The following is a 23285-nucleotide window of genomic DNA, read 5'->3' as shown; positions in this document are numbered from 1 at the left end:
AACCATGCCATTTGGATAAAAAGTAGAAAAGATATTTAAAGTGTACAGTATTTTACTGTTAGACTGGATAGTGTACTTGATTAAAGATACAGTACTATATTTATTCCTCTGTTTTTCATAATGCAATTGTTGATATTAGCTTTAACATAACCTAACCTTAGTGTCAGTATCTATTGGCAGTTAACTTTATCTGATGAATGTTCCTCCCTTTTATTCTGTAGTACTAAGGTATGAGTGTACATAATTAGAAGAATGCACTCAATGTAGAAATTACATTAGGCATTGAACATCTGCTTTTTAATGAGTAATGGAATTCTGTCAAAGGAAATCGTCCCATAAGCTATTTGTTGTTCTATTTATTACTGCAATATTTTTCTTTAAAATGATTAAAACATTAAAATTTAATGATATAATCTTAAAATGACAAACAAGGGATAAAAATAACACCCAAATGCTTATTGACTACCTCAATTGCATCAATACCATATTACCATTCATGCTTTGGTTTTAAAACACATCATAATCATTACTAAATACCAATATTTTGGATTTATCTAAATTTACGAACAATTTCCATAGATCAGAGTACTCTGTAAATTAATTATCATTATTTACGAAGCAACAAGTATAACAAAGTCATCACTATAAAGTTAAATTGCCATTCCAAAGCCCAAACTCCAACTGTTCATGCAAATCATTCATAAATACGGCAAAAAAAAAGGAAGAGGTCAAACAGCCATACTTTAGCCCTGAGGACACAGAAAAGGAATTAGTCCCTCACTTAAGACTAAATGTACTTCCTAGAGTAACTATGAAATCACCAAATTATCGTTTATGGAAAAGCTTGTGCCTTCACCACCCCAAACAGGTTTGATAGGGTGCCCAAGAACAAGATTCTCAACAAGTAACAAACATTACAGACATCCCCAAAGTAATGAAATGATAATGTATACAAAGATAATAGATCAATACATATATATATATATATATATATATATATATATATATTAATGTACGTTAAAGAACAGAACCTTCACAGTAAGACTAGAAAATAGTGAAAGAATTAGACAAAAATAGTAGGGAAATGACATAGTGGCATAATACTAATGTACTTCCTAAATGATAACCATAAAAAAATCTTTTAGATAAAAGTTATAGAAAATTTTATACATTAAATTCTAAACGATATATTTTTTGATGATGACTTTTTTTGTTCTGATTAAGTCTCATTAAAACTGGACTTATCCAAATTTAATGAGACTGGATCACAGACAATGCCTTAACAGAAAGAGTTTAATTTTTGCTTATAATCACAGTCTACCAAATAAAGCTCTAACTTCTGTTTATTGTTAAAAAAGTTTCCAATAGCTCTCTCCTTTTCTTTCAGCATGTTGTAACTACTTAAGTAATTTTATGAAAAAACAAATATTAAACAATATTAAGTAATATGGAAAATCACATTCCTGATTTTTTTCTGTTTGGAATAAAAATTTCTAAAAATGAGAAAACTTCAAATTAATTTTAGATAAATTTACACATTGATTATTTTTAAGTAATAGATAATCAAAGCAAAAACGTTATTTGTTAAACTTTAGAAAATACTGATAAACTGGCCATGTGGGAACATTATTTGTTGCACTATCAATTGTGAGAACCAAAAATAAAACAGAAAAATTATTCAAATGGCAATTAGAAATTAATTTTAAAATTCAAAAATTTTAACTTCTTATAATCAGTTAAAATAAAATAGTCAATATAATTTCAGGAAAACATAGGAATAGGTTTAATAATTTCATAATTAATTATCTTATCATATTTTACGTTGTACAGTATGGTCAGTTAAAATAACAACTCATAATTCAAACAATCTTACCTGTCTATCAGGACACTTCAAAAATCTATTTCTAATCCATTTATTTTGATTCTTAACATAACGTTGTGTAACAAGTTTTAAAGTTTCAATTCCTTCATTTAATTTTTTCTTTCCTACTTCACCGAATTTTTCTTCATCACTGAGCATAAGAAAATCACGAAATTCTTTAAATCCAATTGACTGAAATATACCTCTTGTAAAATCACCTCTGTTAAAACAAATTCAATTTAAAAACCATTTAAAAAGTTTAAATGATACATAATCACATTTTATTCATTAAAAGTAAATTTTTATAATTTATTTTTAAAATGAACATAACTTCAGGAGAACATATGAATTACTGGTATACTAATTTCATAATTAATTATCTCATCACATTTTAAGTAGCTTATAGTTAAACTGTTATTATAACAACAAACAATTAAGTTAAGTGCCACAACCATAACATATGTGGGTCACCTACAAAAGTGACAAGTTCTACAAAAAATTATATAGCCATCCATAAGAATAACAAACATCCCATGCTAACTTTACAAGGGAAACTAAGGAATGAAGTGATTTCCCATTGCCTTCTTCACTGAAGCAAGTATACAGTTTTAAATCAACATTCTAAGTGCTGTGAATTCAGGTGATATTCAAGTGACCTTTATTCTGTTCACCACAGGACTGACTGCAAAGTGAACATAATTACTCTTACAGAAAACAATCCTGACTTGTACCTCTTGAACCTCAGATACTTTACATGTGTTACAGCTATAAGAAAGACTGGGCTAGAAGCCCAGTTCTTAAATAATGTACAAAAGAACTTGATGGAAAACCTTCACATGCCCCTAGGTAAACTTTCATTTCCCAACTATAATTAAATTTTTATACCAACATCAAAATTAAATACACATTTTGTTACTACATTTTTCAATTCTTAAAGAAAAATAATCTGGTTTTTTTTCATTATTGATTTATTCTAATTGGTAAAAAAGGATTTTTAGTAATATAATAATTTATTTACTAATTTGGCAGATTTAAGTGCTTTAAATTTATTTTTAATAATGTATTTTTTTTACAGTTAGTAAATGTTTTTTTTTAATCCTTTTTATTATTTTTTTTGTTAGGCTTTTGGATGTTTCTTTAAATATGGTTTACAGCAACAAATTAATGTTCTCTTGTTCTTTTTTTCATTATTATAATCAGTATTTAGGAAACATAAAATATTAAACTTAGAGTAGGGTAGTTTTCACATCTACTTCCTCCTGAATTTTTGGAAAATATAAAAATATTTTAGATGACAAATAATTATGTAATAATTACATATATTAGCAATAAATTCTTTAAGGAGATTTTATTAATAATACATTTTAATAGTAGGTAGAGTTAATTGGAAAACCTTCACATGCCAAGGTAAAGTTCCAATTCCCAATCATAATTAAATTGTTATACCAATACCAAAATTAAATACACATTTTTTAATTACATTTTTTAATAATTAAAGAAAAATAATTTTCAGAATGGAACTGAAAAATAAAAAGATATGTTCTGAACACACTGATCCCATTTTTAGTGATAATGAAACAATGAATACTACAAAAGACCCAGCTTGGGACAAGCTGGTAGACACCATTGAAATGAAAATCAGCTATCCTCAATCTCAACTGTAACTCATTATAATGTAATTGTAAAAAGTAGCAATCTGATAATGGTATACCATTTTATTTTTTTTTACATCACAATTTTCAATTACAATATTCTTGCTTTTGTTTTGCAAGGAAAATTCTGTGAGAACTCATATATTGATAAATCTGTTATTACTAATGAATTTTTATTTTTATTATATAATTTTCTCATATATTTTGGAAGAGGAATTGAATAAAGTTTAGTTTTTGGTGTCAAATTAAAATTACATCTTGTACATAGTAATGAATTTAAAATAATGAAATTTTCTAAGAAAGTATCCACTTATTTATTATATCTTAGTATCTTTTTTTGTTACTTGAGAAGTTGTTTCTCAAACAAACTGTTAACTCAGGCTGGTGTGAGTGATATTGTTTTTATTCTATATTAACTCAAAGCAATTTTATTTAATGAAAACAAATATCAGTATACAGGTAAAAAAAAAAAAAAATACATTAAATAAGAAATAACTAAAAAGAAATTAAAAAATAATATAATTTAAATAACTATCACGTTCATTGTAAGGCAACCACGGTACGAAAATTTGTGACTATTATTAATTACTACTGTCACAATAGTATTCATTAATACTGTAGCAAATATAAAAGCTGCTATTAACATAAATCAGTTTCAGGTTTCTATCAGTTTGTATAAAACTTCCGGTGTGTGGTCTTGGGGAAACAATTATTTATTTTGAAATAGAAACATAAATGAACAACATTAAAAATAACCTTTAAGAAAGACATCCAAAAATAATAAATTTAATTAACATCATAAAAATAATAATTTACAAATGTGTGGGTGTATATCAGCAAATGTTTAAGCTAAACAATGTATTACAATAGAACAATAGATAACAGAAAGATGAGCCCTATTCATGCTCAAAACTGTTTTTAAAAATGGTGACATAATCCAATTCTTTAAGTATCCTGTCAAAACCAAAACTTAAAAAAAAAATTAGTCAAATCATTAATTCTCTCAGGCAAGATAACCTAAATTACTTCGCAATAAATGCACACATTAATACATAACCCAGCAAATATAAATTGTGCAAACAAGCCTAACCTTGGTCTTTGATGCAAACAGGAAATTAGGGGAAATTATCACATCAATAATAAAAATATTGCATAACATAATAATACATAAAATAAATAAATAATTAAAAAAACTTCTATTCATTTACATAAGTCATGCTAAAGTAAATATTCTACATTTTTTGACAAAAAACTCTATTAGTTTTGTATTTCATGATTTCCTGTTATTTTAATGTAAAATTCTTATTACAGCAAGGTTTGCTATTTAAATAATAAATAAAATTTAGCAGCACCTAAATTTAACTTGTATAAATTAACTACTTGGAAAAATCTTGTTGGTAAACTTCCAAATCTCCCCATACAATGTTTTATAAAAAAAAGAGAAAAAAAAGTTTTATTAAATAATATTAATTCTTTTAGCACCTGGTAGCGGTTCTCACAAAATTATAAATAATAATTATTATTTTTAAAAGAGTTTTCTTCAATCTCTTCTGAACCATATCGTTGTAAAAAAAAATTATAAAATAAACTAAAAATTGATAATTCTTATTTGTTTTTTTAATTTATTTCACATAATATTAAGGTTAAATTTTTGAATTTTTTACATATAGATTAAAAAATAAAAAGTCCCAAGATTTAACATTTAAAAAATTCATATATATATGACTACTAGCGATTAAAATAAAAAAAATAAAAATAAATATACTCGTATATAATGTTTTTAACTAATAAAAAAATTACAAAGGACTATAACTACAAAAAAGTCTCCTACTAGAATTTTTTTAAAAAGTGCAGCATGATCAAATATAAATAAATAAACAAATATATATATATATATATATATATATACAAATTCTAATTTTGTACAATAAAAATTAATTCTTGTACAATTCTTGGCAACACTAAATTATTTTCTATGTAACCTTTGTCCTCAGGTTCATTCAAGCCTAAATCTTAGGCATTTATATCACCTAGTAAATCCTTAACAAATTCATCAGTTATCTTTTCTTTTGCTCAAACCATTGTTACAAAAATACTAAGTACTATTCTATTTAAGAGTCTGGATATCTCTTAACAAATAAATTTAAAACAAACCTTCTTGAAAATGGAATAAATAATTAATATAGTCTATGATTATAACATTATAAATGGCATACTATTATAGCCAAAGAATGCACTAAATACCATGAAACAAATGTTCATAACAAAACTTAAAACAAATGAGTTCATATTGCCTCATTACTTTTATTTTCTTTTTGTGAGACATTTTATTTGATTTTGCAAGTTCAACCAACAAAAATTTAAGAAATTACCACCTCAAAACCCCACAAAAAAGAGTTCTTTGTTAAAACATTGATACACTTTCTTTTTTCTCTTGATTAGGAACAGACCGTTTCAAATTGGCAAAGCTATTTTATTGTATCATGAATAAAATATATTTTTCATTAAAAAAATATTGTAGACCTGTTTTTTCTGAAATTCAAGGTCAGATGTCAAAGGCGGTGACCTTGAAATAAAGATTTATATAAATATAGGCTTGTTGTATATCATATGAAATAGCATCAAATAAGCTTTAAAATAAATTCAAGTTTATCATTCTACCTTAATAAATAACAAAGTTATGTCGACCTAATACTATTTATTAATTTTTTTGTGTATGTTTGTTATCCTGCTTCCCTGGGCCGGCTCAAAAATCAAGTATTGCTCAGCTCAGAGGAGTGTCCTTGCCATTCTAATGAGCCTCCCCGCTTACCGGCAGTACATCCAGCATCGCAGGTCGCCTCACCGGTTCCGGATCTTTTCCTTATTTTCATCTTGCCTCTGCCTCTAACCGCTAAGGCCAGGGACACCGGGCCCGGCTATGCTTTTTCCGGGACCTGCCCCAGCAGCCGAGTCTCGGTCGATATAATTTTTTTTCTCGTAGTAACTCCTCCCACTTCTGTAATCCACTTCCTTTGCTCGTACAACCTCAGCCACGAATCTCTTTATTGTCAGCCATCCCTCTTTACCTCTCAGCATTTACTTTGTTTAGTTGCCGGAGTAATCTCTTGTACGTTATATTTTGCTTTCAGATCCTCCCAACGTGCACATTCAAAAAAGGTGTGTCCTCTTGACCGTAGTACACATAATTTGGGAGCTCCCTTCTTCTAAACCTGTATAGGTATACACCAAATCCTCCGTGACCGGAGAGGAATTGTGACAGATAGTACCCCCACGTCGCCGTGTTTCCTCCCCAGTCACAGTCCTATCTCAGGAATAAGCTTCTTTGTCCACGCCCCAGTTGTAGCGGCGTTCCACTTCTCTTACCATTCTTGTAGCAAGAGATTAGCGGCATCTTCTCTCTGTCCATGCCCTCAGAGATTCGTGTCATTTGGGTAGCCCGTAACTGGACCGGGGGTACCTTGGCCAGGACTCCCACCGCATCCGCTAATACCGTTCCATACGCCGCCACGATTCTTAAAATTCTTCGTTTCTGCAGTGATGTCATCATCATTTTTCACATTACTCTTGCTATTTAGTTTCATTAGTTAACCAGTGGACTTTACGTCTGTTCCCACTGTTCCTCGGTTTTAGTTTTTCATTCTCTTCACGAAGAATTTGTAGGAAGCCCTCTGGAGTCCAGTCCTGCATTACTTACACTCTGTCAATCACGACATTAGCAAAAGATTGGTCTGTGACGTCGACGGTTTCCATTTACCGCCCTTGGCCTGAATTACCGGACTCTCCAGTCCAATGCAGTATCGAATCGTCAAGCGATCATTTATCAGTTCCTCGTCCACGACGTTCCATGAAATCATTCTCGGGAGCAGCCCTTCCGTTACTGCAGTGATGTCTATTGTGGATCCTTCTCCACTTCCAATGAAAGTCCGTACTCTCGGCGTGTTTATAACCGATAAATTTAAAACTCCGAGAAGAGCAGCCAGTTTAAAACCTCGACGGGTCGACCTGTTCCCCCAACTCCACACATTCTGCATTATAATCACCAAAGAGGGCCACCGTCTCCCCGCCTCTCTGATTACCGCTGCCAGTTCCAACAAGAACTCGTCAAATTCCGCATTATCGCAGTTTGGGGAAATGAAGCCAATCACTAGGATGAAAGGATTTAACTTCACTGCCACAATTTCCTTGCCACTTGTGACGTCCATTACAGCGAAGCGATTGCTAACATTATTTATTACTACCCCACACTCTTCGTCAACTATCCAGCCTTCAGAGAGAGACCTTCATGTAGTTCGGTTTCGCTACTAAAATAAAGTCGATGCTTTTTTCCATCGCAACATTTCACACTAACTCATGTGCAACTGACTTTTTGCCAACATTAATCTGAAGGCAGTTCACACGCGATGATGTTTACACTCCCGGCCTCTGGTCTGGTGTTCTCTTACGCCACAATCTAAGCACTTTGTAGGTTCTACGCATTCACCAATCTTGTGGACTGCTCCCCTGCAACTGAAGCAAATTGGCCCGATTGGGCCCTTTGCAATTTGCCGACGCATGCCCAAACCCCCAACACCTATAGCACTTTATGTCATCCATTCGAGGTTCTAGCCTGCAAGAATGCCATCCCAGAATTATCCGGTCCTTATTTGCCAGTTTCTTGGCCTCTCGGACCGGAAGGTGAATGGTTGCCTTTTGAGTTGCTTCATAAGGCAACCCAAGGCAAGCAACGTCGTCCCCTAGACTTGTTTTCATTGCTGGACGAGGTCTGCATAACTAACGCCAGTCTTTTTGATCGTTACTACTGTTTGCATCTGCTATTTCAGTCTGCCTCCTTTATCGATAAGGTAAAGGGGCCATGTTCACCCTGATTTATTCTCTCGTCTGGTCCGAACTCTAATATCTTGGAGAATTTGTCTCCTAGCTCATCACTGGGGGCACAAAACCATAGTTTACCAGTCTCCGTAATAATAATACTATTACCGCAAGTCAAAATTTGTAATTTTCCAGAAAATTTGAAGGACTCTAAAAACAAAACTGTTAGAGATCTGAAATTCAGTATTTTCTCACAACTTTAAACAGTTAATTCGTACCAAATTTCATGATATCCCAGTCGGTCGGGTTGTAAATGGCTGACTTACCGAGTTGGTCTACTGGTGAACGCGTCTTCCCAAATCAGCTGATTAGGAAGTCGAGAGTTCCAGCGTTCAAGTCCTAGTAAAGTCAGTTATTTTTACACGAATTTGAATACTAGATCGTGGATACCGGTGTTCTTTGGTGGTTGGGTTTCAATTAACCATACATTTCAGGAATGGTCGAACTGAGACTGTGCAAGACTACAGTTCATTTACACTCATACATATCATCCTCATTCATTCTCTGAAATAATACCTGAAAGGTAATTACCGGAGGCTAAAAAGGAAAAAGAAAGGGTTGTAAATGGCTATCTTTTTTCTTTTTTTTTTGTTTTACCACCAGCACCAGCGTTAGGTATTGCTTCAGAAGATGAGAGGAATGATTTGTATCGTGTGTTAAAAAGCCAATGCCTGACCGGGATTCGAGCCCGGGACGACCTCCGGATTAAAGGCCGAGACGCTTCCACTCGCGCCACGGAGGCCGGCGTGAATGGCTATCTACCGAGTTGATTTGACTCTGAATGACCCTTTATTTAGATCTTTAGCTAATACATAATACATTAAAAGCTGCAACAAAGGTTTAATTTTTTTTCTCGTAGGCTTAAATACTACGCTGCGTAAATGGTTCAGTAAATGTATATATTTTTATAAAATTAACTGTCAATTTATTTTACTATTTTACATTCATAAATATAAGCAAACAAGAAAATTACAGAATATTTATTAAACATTCATAAACTCTTAATTGCTAGGATCAAGCGGTGAACTAACAGGCAATTTTGAATCATTTTAATTAGCTATGACATTTTAAAGGAGCACATAAAATATAATATACTAAAATATATACATATATATTTTTTTATCTTGGTCAGCTCTATGGGTAGTCTTACTAAATATGAGTATTTTTAAATGTTGAAAAACTTAACTTTCCATTAAGAAAGTTTCGAAGCAAAATAATATGAAATTGAAGTTAGATTGTTCCACGTGATTATATCACTTAACACCCAAAAATTCACACTCTAGGCAACAGAAACAATAATATTATCGTTAACAAACAGGATTACAAACCAGGCAATTATGAATGCTTTGTGAACCGGAAAACTAAAATACTTTTTCCGATTTTAAACATATTACACATTTCAAAAGTTTTACACAAATTCAAAATTTAAACTCATTTTTAGTACATAATTTAGTAATCAAAAACTGCAAATTCCTTATTTATGAAGAATAAAGGATTTTAGAAACTGATTTTGGAAACGGCATTAATTTTAAATCTTTAAAATTTACAGTATTTTTTTTAAATATATTTTTGCAAGTTCCACATAATATACTTTACATACTATAATTAACTTACATACTTGCATTATAATTAATTATAAAAATTAACCAATAATCGTTTTTTTTTTTAAATTGCTGAAAATAGTTAATTTAAACGTATTACATTTCTCCAAACTATTAAAAAAAATAAATAACGGAAAATAAACATAGACTCAACTTAAATTCATTACTGATGACCAATTCTGTTCATGTTTAGTAATATCTAATAAATTAAATAACATCAAATAGATTAAACATTTTTACTACTAAACTTTAGTAATAGATAAAACTTTCTAACGGAGAGAATACATAAATGGTACAATTCAGATCGTATGTATTATATATAGCCATAAAAGTAATCACTGTTTATAATAAAATACAAGAACAGAGAAATACATAAACGAAGATCAGTTTATATTTTTTACCTTCACAATTATTATTTTCTCGTCATAAACAATGACAAATATGACTATAGTCATATCATTTGTCATTGTTTTAATAGAAACTGGTCAATACAATAATGTAATAAATACGCCGACCTGTGTATGCCTATTTATTAGGAGTAATTAATTATACATGTAATAATGATACGAGCCGTATCACCGTATGCAACGCGAAAATGATATGGATTCATGATACAGATAAAAATGTAAAGATTCCTTTTTAAATTTATTTTAAATTTAATTTATAAGCCAGTTTTATATATAAAATTTAATGATACGAACGATTATAAAATTGAGAAGAAATAAGTAAACAGTAAATATCAAATGGTGACTCATGGAACCGACTCCAGAAATACACTCCAGCCTAAAGTTAAAAACGATACTGACTAAGATTGGATTTATCAAGTGAGCAGCGGTTAGCAGTAACAATTATAGGAATATACAGTATCGTTTACACAAGGTCCAATGAGTTTCGCGTGGGAGGTGTGACAGATCGTGCCCTCATACCAGCAACCCTTCAGGCCTCACAGACAAACGTCCGCTTAAATGAATAACAATGTCGCTGTCAATCAGCGAATCCGTTCGTATGTCGACTGTTGACATGCAATGTAAAATAACAGTTATATTTTAATGCACAACAAATAATATTTATTTTCATGCGAAAAAAAATTGAACGTATTCTCAGTACGATAAAGTTTATTAAAATTAAATACTTAAACCTGTAAGCATAATTACAACATATTGAACCAATTAATACAGGTAAAATGTTTTATTTTACAATTAATGCAAAAAACAACCAAAAAAAAAAATTAGAGGAAATTAGAGGTGATGTATAAAACACCTACTACCATATGTTGTTCAAAAGTCAGACTTTTGAAAAGTCAATGAAAAAACAAAATAAAATAAAGAATGAAAAAAGGACTTACTCGTAAACTCGTTTCTTTAACTCGTAACGTTTCTTTAACAGTAAAGAAAAAACTACTAAACAAAAAAAAAATTGCTCATTACTGTATTTATATATGCGTAGTAATAAAATACTTTTAAAAAATATACTTTTTAATTCATATTGAAGTTTCAACAATAAGACACCGGCGCTTAATTACAAAATACACCCAACAACTAACTGAAGTGCATTTAATTTGTCATCGACTTCCGCTAAAATTTTAAGAAAATTTGAAAAAGATATTATAATTTAAATTTTTAAAAGTCGGTTTAAGTTTTAAAAAAGGACACTTTTTTAACATTTTTCAGTTTTATCTTTTTCCTTCTTTTTTTTAAATTTAGATAAGCCCACAAAAAACCAATCTGAATGAAATAAAAACCTACCTGTTCGCAAGAAACAAAAAGATAAGAAACGTGTGTTTTGATAAAAAAAGAAGAAAATTCACAAAAGAGACTTCTTTCTTTTATCTGTTTAGCCTCCAGGAATTATCGTTCAGGTATTATTTCAGAGAATGAATGAGGATGATATGTATGAGTATAAATGAAGTGTAGTCTTGTACAGTCTCAGGTCGACCATTCCTGAGATATGTAGTTAATTAAAACCCAACCACCAAAGAACACCGGTATCCACGATCTAGTATTCAAATCCGTATAAAAGTATCTGCCTTTATTAAGACTTGAACGCTGGAACTCTCGAATGTTATCGAGCATATGCTAAGGCTCTCTCGATGGTTAGAATATGTTAATTTTTTTTATCCTGAGTTTTCCAAATAATTTTCTTTAATTTTCTCAAAAAAAATGTTTTGAATATCAGAATGATTTCACGCTGTGTATCAGTCGGAATAATACATTAGTAATTAACAACAATGAAAAAATTTATATATATTCTCACATAGTTCTTACGTACAATTTAATTTTTCTTTTAAAAAGATTTCTCTACAAAATAGAAGAAGGATCAATAAACTAGGTCCCTTTGGTCAAATTAAATGTTTTGAAAAGTACAGCAATATTTAACCTGGAATTAAACGAATGTTTAATTATTTTTGAATATTTTCAATCATTTTGAACCCTGAAAATAATTTTAAGATAATTTCCCATTAATCCTAGTAAACGTAAAACAAAAATTTATCTCATCAAAATAAATCCAGCAGAAATATTTAAATTTTACTCATAAGTTTACCAAAATAAATATTCTTTATCTTGTTAATGATAACTTTAAAACACCCGAAACTTTCATATTTCATACATGGATACCCTGATCACATGGCATCTATTCATGTATCAATTTGTCCAACTGATCTTCCTCCGTAAAAATGCACGCAGAATCATTTCCGATGTAGTGATAAAATTACAAAGTAGTGGTAAAAAACAAAGAAACAAGAATTTTTGGTGCCAGAAAAACCGTGTTCTCTATTATTTCTACCAAAAATTATCTAAAATTTTCTCCTATTTTAATGTCATTCCAATAAATAAAGCAAATATATATTTTTACATATTAAAAGGCATTTTTCGAGCGGCAGTTTTTGGATAGACATATATTTTACCTATTATATAATAGATATAAAATTCAATGCCTTATTGAATTATATTGCAAAAAGGAAAAAAGTTTAAAAATGTTTATAAATTAAAAATTATAGCTGTATAAATAACCATAAAAGGGAATAAAAATTTACTTACTAGAATTTAATGGGATTAATAATAGTTTATATAGAGAAAAAATAAATGGAATGGATTAAATAAAATGAACATCTAATATATAAATGATGAATACGTAGTGATGAAGTGTGGATTAACTGGAAAACTATTTTTTTTAAATCTAATATGATCAAAAAATATTAGATTAATAAATAAATAATAGAATAAAAACATATTTTATTCTAATTTGAGCAACAACGGGAAAACTAATATATATTTTTTTAAATTATTTTTATTATTTTTTTTTAAATAAAAAAAGTACTTACTTTTGTTTTATCTGTATCACGGTAAGTGAACACGCATGACAATTAAAACTGTTAAGTGCACTAAATTACTTATTTAGTTTTAATATTAAAAGTAACTACGTTCAATAAAAAACCTGAATAAAAGGGGGGAAAATGCCCGTTTCCCTATAAAAAGTAGGAAATCCACTTGCACTTAAATACGGAAGAGTTAAGGTTTAAACTAATGCAAGCGAATAATATAAGGATAGAAGGAAGAACATCGGCCGGTCATTCCCATGGCAAGAAAGACCTTGACACAGCCCTGGGTGGGCCAGTCGGCGGGAGACTTGCCACGGCCATGATCGCGACCGCAATTCTAGCCGCTGGCAAGTACGAGCCAGTATTCTGCGACGCAAAAAATTTACATACCTTTCTTGTAGTAAATCACTGAGGATAACCTACAAGAAAGTTTGGAAAAGTTAATCTATACAATACTTTTTCAACTGAAAAAATTATACTTTCTATGCTAATTAAAAAAAATACAAGACGATGAAGATCCACTCTTAATTTATATATAAAAAAAGCTGGCAAAGTAAAGCTGGAAAATTTAACTTTTATGAAAGTAAAACTGCTTCTGATTTTGAATCCGGAATACAATATAAGGGCAAGTTACTTTAATTTTAATAGCCCTTTAAGGACTAAAATCCTAATAAAGAAAAATACAGCAACAAAAAAATTAATAAAAATTAAATGAGTTAGAGTCAAAAGACAGAATAAGTATTTTTTTAGAGGTGGGGAATAAATTTTAAGAAAATATTTTTTTTTAAATATTCATATATAGGTTAGGCTTAATAAATCTGCTTAAGTTTTCTCTAAATCTAATACCCCCTTCAATAACGGCTAAAATAAGAAAAAAATATTTTTCAACATTTTTCTACATTTAAGTCCGGGATCTATAATTTAAAAAACAATATTGTAGATATTTCTTGATAGCTCTACATATAAAGTAAATAAACTTTCAAATATTTTAATAAAGATTAAAACTGAAGGGATATAGAGCAAAAGAACAAAAGAAAAACCATATATTTCAATTTTAAGGGGTGGGGATTGATTTTTGAAAAATAAAATTTGCATTATTTATACACTGTAGGTAACAACAAATTTGTTTTAATAAAGTTTTCTCTAAAATGTCTCTGAAGAAAATCAAATTTTGTTTTTTCACGATATCCCCGACATCAAGAACAAATTAAAAAAAAAAAATTATCAATGCCCCGTATACTGAGATATTTGAGCTAAATTTGAATAAAATTGGTTTCGTCAATCCTGAGATATCAAAAGTATTGCGATCACATACATACATACAAATATGGTTTTGTTTTTGGTCTAGATGAACCAGCGGACCCTAACACGTAAATATACTCGTGTGCAAAAAAAAACCGATACTTTATTTTTGACATGATCACCATATTTTACCCTTTAATATAGCTATATTCGCCGGTAAAGAAATATGACAAGATGATAATTACTCCATATTAAATTTCGATATAAAAAATAAAATTATTGGAATTTTTAAGGTTTCTTTTTACATAGTTTCAAAAATTTATATGACCAAACAAAAAGATAATATAAAGAGAGATGCGAGCGCTCATCTCTTCAGACACCCGCACAGTCCGATTATTCCTTAAGATAGGGTTTGAAAATAGATTATAAGAACAAAGCCCAAAATAGCGATTTATAGTAAAACGATGACTTATGAAGGGAGAAATAATAATAATTCATCTTAAATTTTAACTAATCTCTTATAAATGCAAAGGTTTGTCTGTTTGTCAACCGACCGATTGCTTTCAAATTTTCAGGATACATTCGTGTTATCCCAGGAAAGATTTTAAGCCGTAGATCGAGGCCCTAGATCCCTAGGGAGAAAATGTTGTGAATTAAAGATTAAAGAAACAAAAATTAATCATTTTACTCCATTACATATTTCTGTTGCCATGGCAACAAAAAAATAATTTGTTTACTGTATAAGTTGCAATCTGTTCAACTAGTGAACAATAAGCAACCCCCCCCCCCCCCAAGACCCAATGAGATGGGAATGATATGTATAACATGTAAATAAGGTGTAGTCTTCTACAGACTCAGGCCGAAAATCCCTGAATGCAGTTAATTGAGCTCCAACCACAAAGTACACCGGTATCCAGTGTCTAGTATTCAAATCTCTATTCAAAACTTTTTTTTTCGAAAATCAGCTGTTGAACAACTGATATACGAGTTAACTACTAGACCCGGTGGGCCCACCGGGTGGGCTGACCCGGGTTCAGCCCGGTGGGTTGAACAGAAATGTAATGAAGTAAAATGATTAATTCATTTTTCTTTAATGAATATCTGCAAAATATTTAATATTCACACTACTATGGTTATTGTTATTCTGTCTTTTGTATTATTTTTTTCAAGTAATTGTAAAGTTTGCATATTCCTTCTTCATCGTTTTCTTTCCTTTTTTCTTTTTTGTACATAACGTCTCTTTTATTATTCATTTTTCTTCTTCTTTCCATGTAGTTTCTCAATCCTTTCAATATGTCCTATAAGAAGAGAAAAAATCTATGAGACGATCAAATGCCGCTAAGCTACCCGGGTTTTACGGGAACACGTAACCAAAGAGGAAACAGATCAGCGCCTGGAGGTTGAACGAACATACATATTGTGTGTATAACACAGCTATGAGGATAACGAACTCGTCAGGAGTCCAGGGGACGGAGCCCCCTGACCAGACGGTCGGGTAAGTAAAGTGAGCACTGACCGCTATTCTTTAATAATTATGCAGCCTAATTGAAAAATCTGTAGAAAATCCCGAAATCAGAAAAGTAAAATATGTCAACATTTTTCAAAAATAAGCCTTTTTCTTTCAGTTGGACTTAAATTTAATTAATAAATTCCAGATAATTAGAAATTAAATTCAACCAGTTATATTTATAATTTGTTTCGCATTAGAATACTCATATAATTTGAAATAAATAATTTCATACTTTCATGAAATCTGAACAGTTCTTCATATTATAATTTAATTTGTTAATATTTTCAGTAAGTATACAAAAAAATATATAAAAATACAGATACTGATAATATATGTCGACCAATCCAATTTAACTCAATTTTCATGAATTATTATGCATTTATAACAGATAAACCATTCCAACCAATCATTATTTTAGATCAAAAAGTTGCCACGCCAGTTTTTCACTGTCGCTTATTTCTACACATCTATATATATAAAAATATTAAGTTCGTTTGTGTACGCTTCAAAAACTCAAAATGTTCTGCACCGATTGAGCTCAAATTTTAGCACGATATATAACCCGCATCAAAGATTGTTTTCATCTATTTTTAATAAATCTATCTATCTATTTTTAATCTGTACAGTTTTTTAATAAATAATAGGCTAATAAATCAAATGTAAACAAAGGAAAACCAATCAGATCAATGCAAGATGGCCGCTGTCAAACACAACGACCAATCTCAAAGAGGCCGTATTGCCGTTGCCAATGTAAACAAAATCACAACTGATTAAGTAACAAATTTCTTTGAACTATATTTAACAGCTAAAACATATGTATTTTATTAAAAAAAAAAAAACAACACCAAAACAAAAAGAAAAGCCACCAAGAAGGATGACTGACAGTAAATAAATTAAAACACCCAACTTTCTTATAGCCCAGATAGACTTAAGACTATGCAAACAAAAAAAGTCGAAATAACCAAATACACAGAAAATAATATCCCTACATAATGACCAAAAAATCCTTTGTTAGGTTAAATATTCACTTCTGTCTGAATTTACAGAAGGCATTTACAACGAAGCATCGATAAATATTGAAGACAAGTGCTTAGCTAATGTAAATAAAGTTCTTAGTCAATTGGGAATGCCAGTACCCACCCGAGCTGCGATTGCTTCATTTGATGTGGATTTACGCCGCGAACAGAGTTACAACATTGGTGATCTTCAGTCATATGTCCAATCAAACATTCCCAAATTAACGCGTGAACAGAAAGGCATTTATGATCGCATAATGCAAATGATAAATGACGGAGTTGGGGGAAGCTTCTTCTTGGATGCGCCAGGAGGAACTGGGAAAACATTCCTCATTAGATTGATTCTAGCAACGGTTCGATCAAAAAATGACATAGCCTTAGATCTTGCTTCGTCTGGAATAGCTGCGACATTGTTACCAGGTGGAAGGACTGCGCATTCAGCTCTGAAGTTGCCATTAAACATGCAAATCATCGAGTCTCCCACGTGCAATATTTCCAAAGCATCCTGTATGGGAAAAGTATTACAAAAAAGTAAACTCATTGTTTGGGATGAATGCACGATACTTCCTTTACTTCTGCAAGGAAGTAAAAACTACTGAATAAAATCAAAAAAATATTGATTCATAACCCTTATAAAATCAATTATGAAGTTTGGAAGTACTGAAAAAGATATAACATTCATATAGCTGTTATTTTATTTGAACTGCTATTTATAGTTTTTCATTACTTTTGTTTTGTATTCTACTTTAGAAATAGTAAGCTTATTAACCTTTATTTTAATAAAAAGCCTATCACAATAAAATATGGTAATGTAAATAATTATAACAGTTATGACAAATGACGATAAAAATATAAGAAAAAAATACATTACTAAAAAACAAAAAACACTAACATTATTAAATATAGTTTATTATTATTCATATACGGAAGGAAGTTTTACATAAGTATTGTCTCACGGTAAAATTATTTTTTAGCCGTTTAACAGTTTCCGTTCCAGATAAAATTAAACATTCAATTTAACATTCATCCGCTAGTAAGAGGTAGCTGTGTTTTTAATTTGAATAAAAATAACACCAATAAAACAATGCAGAACATGCATTACAAGAAATAACATTTACTTCTATAAATGTATTTTTTTCTTCTTTTTTTAATACAAAGGTATTTTTAAATAATTGTTGAGTGCAGTAAATGTACTTTACAAACTTTTTTTTTACTATTTCTCGTTCTAGTATTTTAACAAAATTTACATGGCAGAAAAGAAAAGAATGACCTTTGTGTTAAAGCCTCCTTTCTTTCAGAATTCACCGTACACTTACTTACATAGATGTGCAGTAATGATAAGGATTTCATAAATGGGTTGGTATTACAATTCCTCTGCGAAGCTACAGGAAGTACATCAATGTTAATTACTTTTATTTGGATTATAATATCCGGATTACTCGCTTACTTTGGTTATTAAGATTGTCAGTTGTTGATCCGAGTTTGATCACTAACTGTAGTTTTACGTTCTAGTAAATGGTCTATCCCACTGGATTTAAATATCAAATAAAATAATAAAGAATAATATTACACAAAAAAAAATCTCTTTTACAAATAAAATAATGTTTTTTTGTTTTTTTTTTTTAATTAAAAACATTTATTTAGTAACTTTATTTTAAAAGACTAGGCCTTGAATTATGAAACTGAATATTTAGCTTATTTTAAAAACAATATTTTAACGTATTCAACAACTTTATTCTATATACTGTTGTTTAACAAAAGATTATCCTTATATTTTGTAGCATTTCTGTTCAGATGTGAAGTCAAATTTCCTAATTCTAACCTTCAGCTCTTCAGCAATCGTAAAATACTGAACATATTTGCCCATGATGTTCTTCAAGAAAAGACCAGAATATGACAAATTCAGGGGTCAGTTTAATACCATCAGTTTACACAAAAGACTATTTACCAAAACAAAAGACTACAAAACCTTCAACATTTCATTCAGAACTACCATTGCTATCTTGCAGCATCAGCCATACTCTTCTTCTTTTATAACGCTACAGCCCATAGCTTCAGTCTCCTCCCAAGGGTGGATCTAGGAGAGACGACGAGGGCCATGGTCCCCCAAAGGCCCGAAGGCCTTACACTTTGAAAACCCAGTTGAAAAGAATTGAAACATTTTACCAATACTCTATTGTCAAAATAACCAGTTGCAACTCTGTAATTAACGTGAATATGTCTTTTTTCTTAATAGGTAATTAAGATAGGCTGACGTCACTTGTCCTAATGAATATTTATAACGACTGTAAATTGATATAGATCGCGTTATCGATCCGTATACTAAGATGCGTAACCTCGAGATGAATTTATTTTGTAATTAAATTATGGTATGAAATAAGATGTATAAAATTTTGGATTGTAATTGATTAATTGTAAATATTAAAATAAATTCACAAATAAAAATCAACTTAATTTAAATCTTCATATTACTATTTTTTTATTCCATCTTATATAATTATATAATTTTGATTGTTTGCATGGTAGTTTTGATTAAAATTGTTAGGACTATACAGTCAGAGCAAAAAGTTAATTTAAGCTTCTGGAGTTTTCATGAGGGTCACTTCGAATAATCTACAGCTTAATTTTTATAAATCGAAATAAAATTGCTAAAACTGAAGCACTTTTTTTGGTTTTGCCGCAACCGTCCCTTTTTGCCTCTTTTACATCAATGCTAATGATTGATTAAACTAGTTTTCGTGTTTAAAAATAGTTCAGAATATACGAGTAGTATGTATCCAATAAAAGTGTATGAAATATTATTTACCCAATCCAATTAGAAGGAGTAGGAAAAAAGACTCCTTGCCTCCAATCCCCCGCCAAATTCAGTAGCTGGATCCGCCCCTGTCTCCACGATAATCTTACGTTCTTCTCTGTTAACAACCTTCTTTTCCCACCCTCGAATTCCCATCGTTCTGAATTCCCGCTCCACCTTGTTTTACCACCTGTTCCTTAGTCTGCTCTTCTTCATATTTAGATTCAGCCTCTCATCTAACAATTCTTGGGTAGTCTCGTAGGGCCCATTTTCTTTACATGCCCTAAAACATTGTAATCTTTGTATCTTAATTAACCTAACAATGTCTTTTCTTCCCGTCCAAACCTTTATCTCACACAAACCACAGTATTATATTTTTAATTAAAATTAAACATTGCCTGGGTCATGGTATTCCAATTGAGGATTGGATCATCTTGACATACCGCTCAGAAACAAGACTGACTGAATCTTCCTCGGTGTTCTTGAAAGAATAAGGACGGATAACGCCACCTCCACCTAGCATTCTGAACAATAACTTTGTTTGAATACAGTGGTAATTTATAGGATGTATCTTTGAACAAGAATAAAAATGCCACATATTAATAACATTTTAACCTCAATAGTCATCAATAACAAGTCCACTTTTACCGGATTTGATAATTAACTCCTAATTTTTTTGAAATAATAATATAAAATATTTAATTTTTGAGTTATTGATTTACTTGTATCATCCTAACTGAACAATTTGGGTTTAGTTGGTATGAAAAAAAAGGATTTAAAGGAAGGATATGGCGAAGAATGATTAATAAATTTAAAGTGTCTTAGCAACACCTTAATTCATAATGCATAATTCCAATTTTTGCTCATAAGATAGATTTGAAAATGGGAATATTCTCTGTTTCTGTACCATTACTTAAATGAACAAAAACAATTGTACATCACAATTTCATCGATTATAAATAATTCACTACAAATATATGATGTTGAAAAATCACTCTTTATTCCATTTTCCGAATCTTACAAACATAATCGTAAAAAAAAAAAAAATCACAATTATTACGCTTAGACAAGGGAAATTATTAATAATATACGGATAGTGAAATTGAGATTTTGAAGTACGCAGATTAAAATAAAATTAATTTTAGATTTATTACAAATATATTAATAGAGTTTTGAATGAATTAAATAATACGTATCTTAAAATGAATAAAAATTCAATAAAAAGAAATTAATATATAAAGAAGAAATAAGATAACAATATATAAATAAATAAAAAACAGTCGTAAGTTAAGTGTTTCAACATTTTTACTGCACGTGTTCTGGTTCGTTAAGCAAACATTTTGTCCTTCCTCAACCCCCGCCTTAACAAAAAATAAGGAAAGAAACATTTTATTGTATATTTATAACAAATAAGTATAAACTACACAGACAACAAAATAACTAAAAAAAAGTAAGATTTTTTAAAGCATATAAAAATAACGTACATTAAAGCGCCTTAGTTTTGTAAGCTATATTAAGATCAGCAAAAATAAAACACAAAAGTAATAAAAATAAAACGTAGTACTAGTTTTGTTAACAGTATCCCTCGCTTATTTTGTATTGAATTAAAAACTGAACTCTAAAATCAAATAACAGCGAAAATTAAAATAAAGAGCAAAATATATCTACCGATAAAATTTATTGTAAAAAGTTTAACCTTCTAACTTAACAATTTTCAAAAGTTTTGAAAAGATTTTCAAAGATTTTTGGTAATTGTGAGCCTGAATGTCAACCTTAATCTTCTTCAAATTGAAGAATGTTGAAAAATATGTTATGTAATTAATAAAAATACAAGTTTCAAAAGTCGGAAGAATGAAATTACCTCATTATTCTTCCTCAGAATCTGTAATGGCAGTAGCGTTGTAATCAGCTATTTTGGAAAATCATAAATGTACACGAGTCTTGTAGTCCCTGTATTTTCTTTTGAAAAAGAACTGTGCGAGAAGCCCGTGCAAGTGGTGCTTACAATTACCTCTTTCTGTTTCCTGTTTAGCCTCCGGTAACTACCGTTTAGATAATTCTTCAGAGGATGAATGAGGATGATATGTATGAGTGTAAATGAAGTGTATTCTTGTACATTCTCAGTTCGACCATTCCTGAGATGTGTGGTTAATTGAAACCCAACCACCAAAGAACACCGGTATCCACGATTTAGTATTCAAATCCGTGTAAAAATAACTGGCTTTACTAGGACTTGAACGTTGGAACTCTCGACTTCCAAATCAGCTGGTTTGGGAAGACGCGTTAACCACTAGACCAACCCGGTGGGTTGCTTACAATTACCTACCGAGGAACGTTTGAACGCACTTCTCACCGCGCTCGATTGTCTGTGTATGAGCTCCCGTGTCCGGATGTATGAAATTATATTTGTGGTTCATCGCTAAATGTTGGTATCCCTCGTGTCGCAAACAATTATATATCTTCCAGCAATCGCTAACAACTACTGTACCGGGAAGAATATGCTTTTGTATGATAGGCAATAAGGTGCGATAGCTGGTTAGCTAACTCAACAAGGTATTATATTGGTAAAAATAAAAATTGTTAAAATTGATTTTGAGGAAAAAAGATCTGAAACAGTAATTTGGGTTTACAGGGTGTACAAAAAAAGAATATCTGTAGTTATCGGTCCTACGAGACCCCGACTAAAATCCAATTTTTTGCGTATATAAAAATAAAGTCACCTATACGTATATATTGTATATAATTTTTGTTTAACGTTAATCAGACGAGGTTAGCGAGCGAAGAAAGCGTAGGTTATGTTTGATTAGATTATGCTGATTCCGTGTAATGACGTATCGCGCACTATATCAATATAACCTAACCAAACATAACCTGCACTCGCAAACTTCGTCTAATTAACGTTAAATATTCAAATTAAATATATATTTTACCTATTTAGGTGGCCAGTAGACAGCTTCATTGTATCCTGACTATATGACGGTTACCAAAACAGCTGATAACAACGGTACTGCCATTACAGATTCTGAGGAAGAATACTTAGGTAATTTCACTCTTCCGACTTTTGAAACGTTTATTCTTATTAATTATATAACATATTTTTCAACATACTTCAATTTGAAAAAAAGATTAAGGTTGAAGGGTCGTTCAGGCTCACAATTACCAGACTTTTTACTGAAAAGTTTTTCAAGAGTTTTATAAAAATTGTGGAAGGTTTGCTTACAGAAAGTGAAAAATAATTTTACTGTTTTAACAATATATGTGAATTCTGCTTACAGAATCATCGGATATTACTAACTGATGATAAATGCCAAAGAAGTACCTCCTCTATAAATTAATTCTTTCTATTAGAATAAATGTTTGTATTTATTCATTTTTTTTTTTTTAATTAATATATACTAAGTATGGAGAAAGACTCCTA

The 23285-nt window shown here is 30.4% G+C and overlaps 1 protein-coding gene across 1 annotated transcript in view; it reads right to left on the bottom strand.

The window, feature by feature from the left end:
* Positions 1-23285, bottom strand: part of LOC142326246 (tRNA dimethylallyltransferase) — a 272507-nt gene that overhangs the window by 14989 nt on the left and 234233 nt on the right. Inside the window, exon 4 of the mRNA XM_075368557.1 lies at positions 1874-2081. Coding sequence (XP_075224672.1) covers positions 1874-2081 — 208 coding nt within the window. The remainder of the gene's footprint in view (positions 1-1873; positions 2082-23285) is intronic.

Source organism: Lycorma delicatula, chromosome 6, assembly GCF_047948215.1.
Source record: "Lycorma delicatula isolate Av1 chromosome 6, ASM4794821v1, whole genome shotgun sequence".
NCBI lineage: Eukaryota > Metazoa > Arthropoda > Insecta > Hemiptera > Fulgoridae > Lycorma > Lycorma delicatula.
Note: the sequence above shows the minus strand (reverse complement) of the source record. Positions and strands in the feature narration are given on the sequence as shown.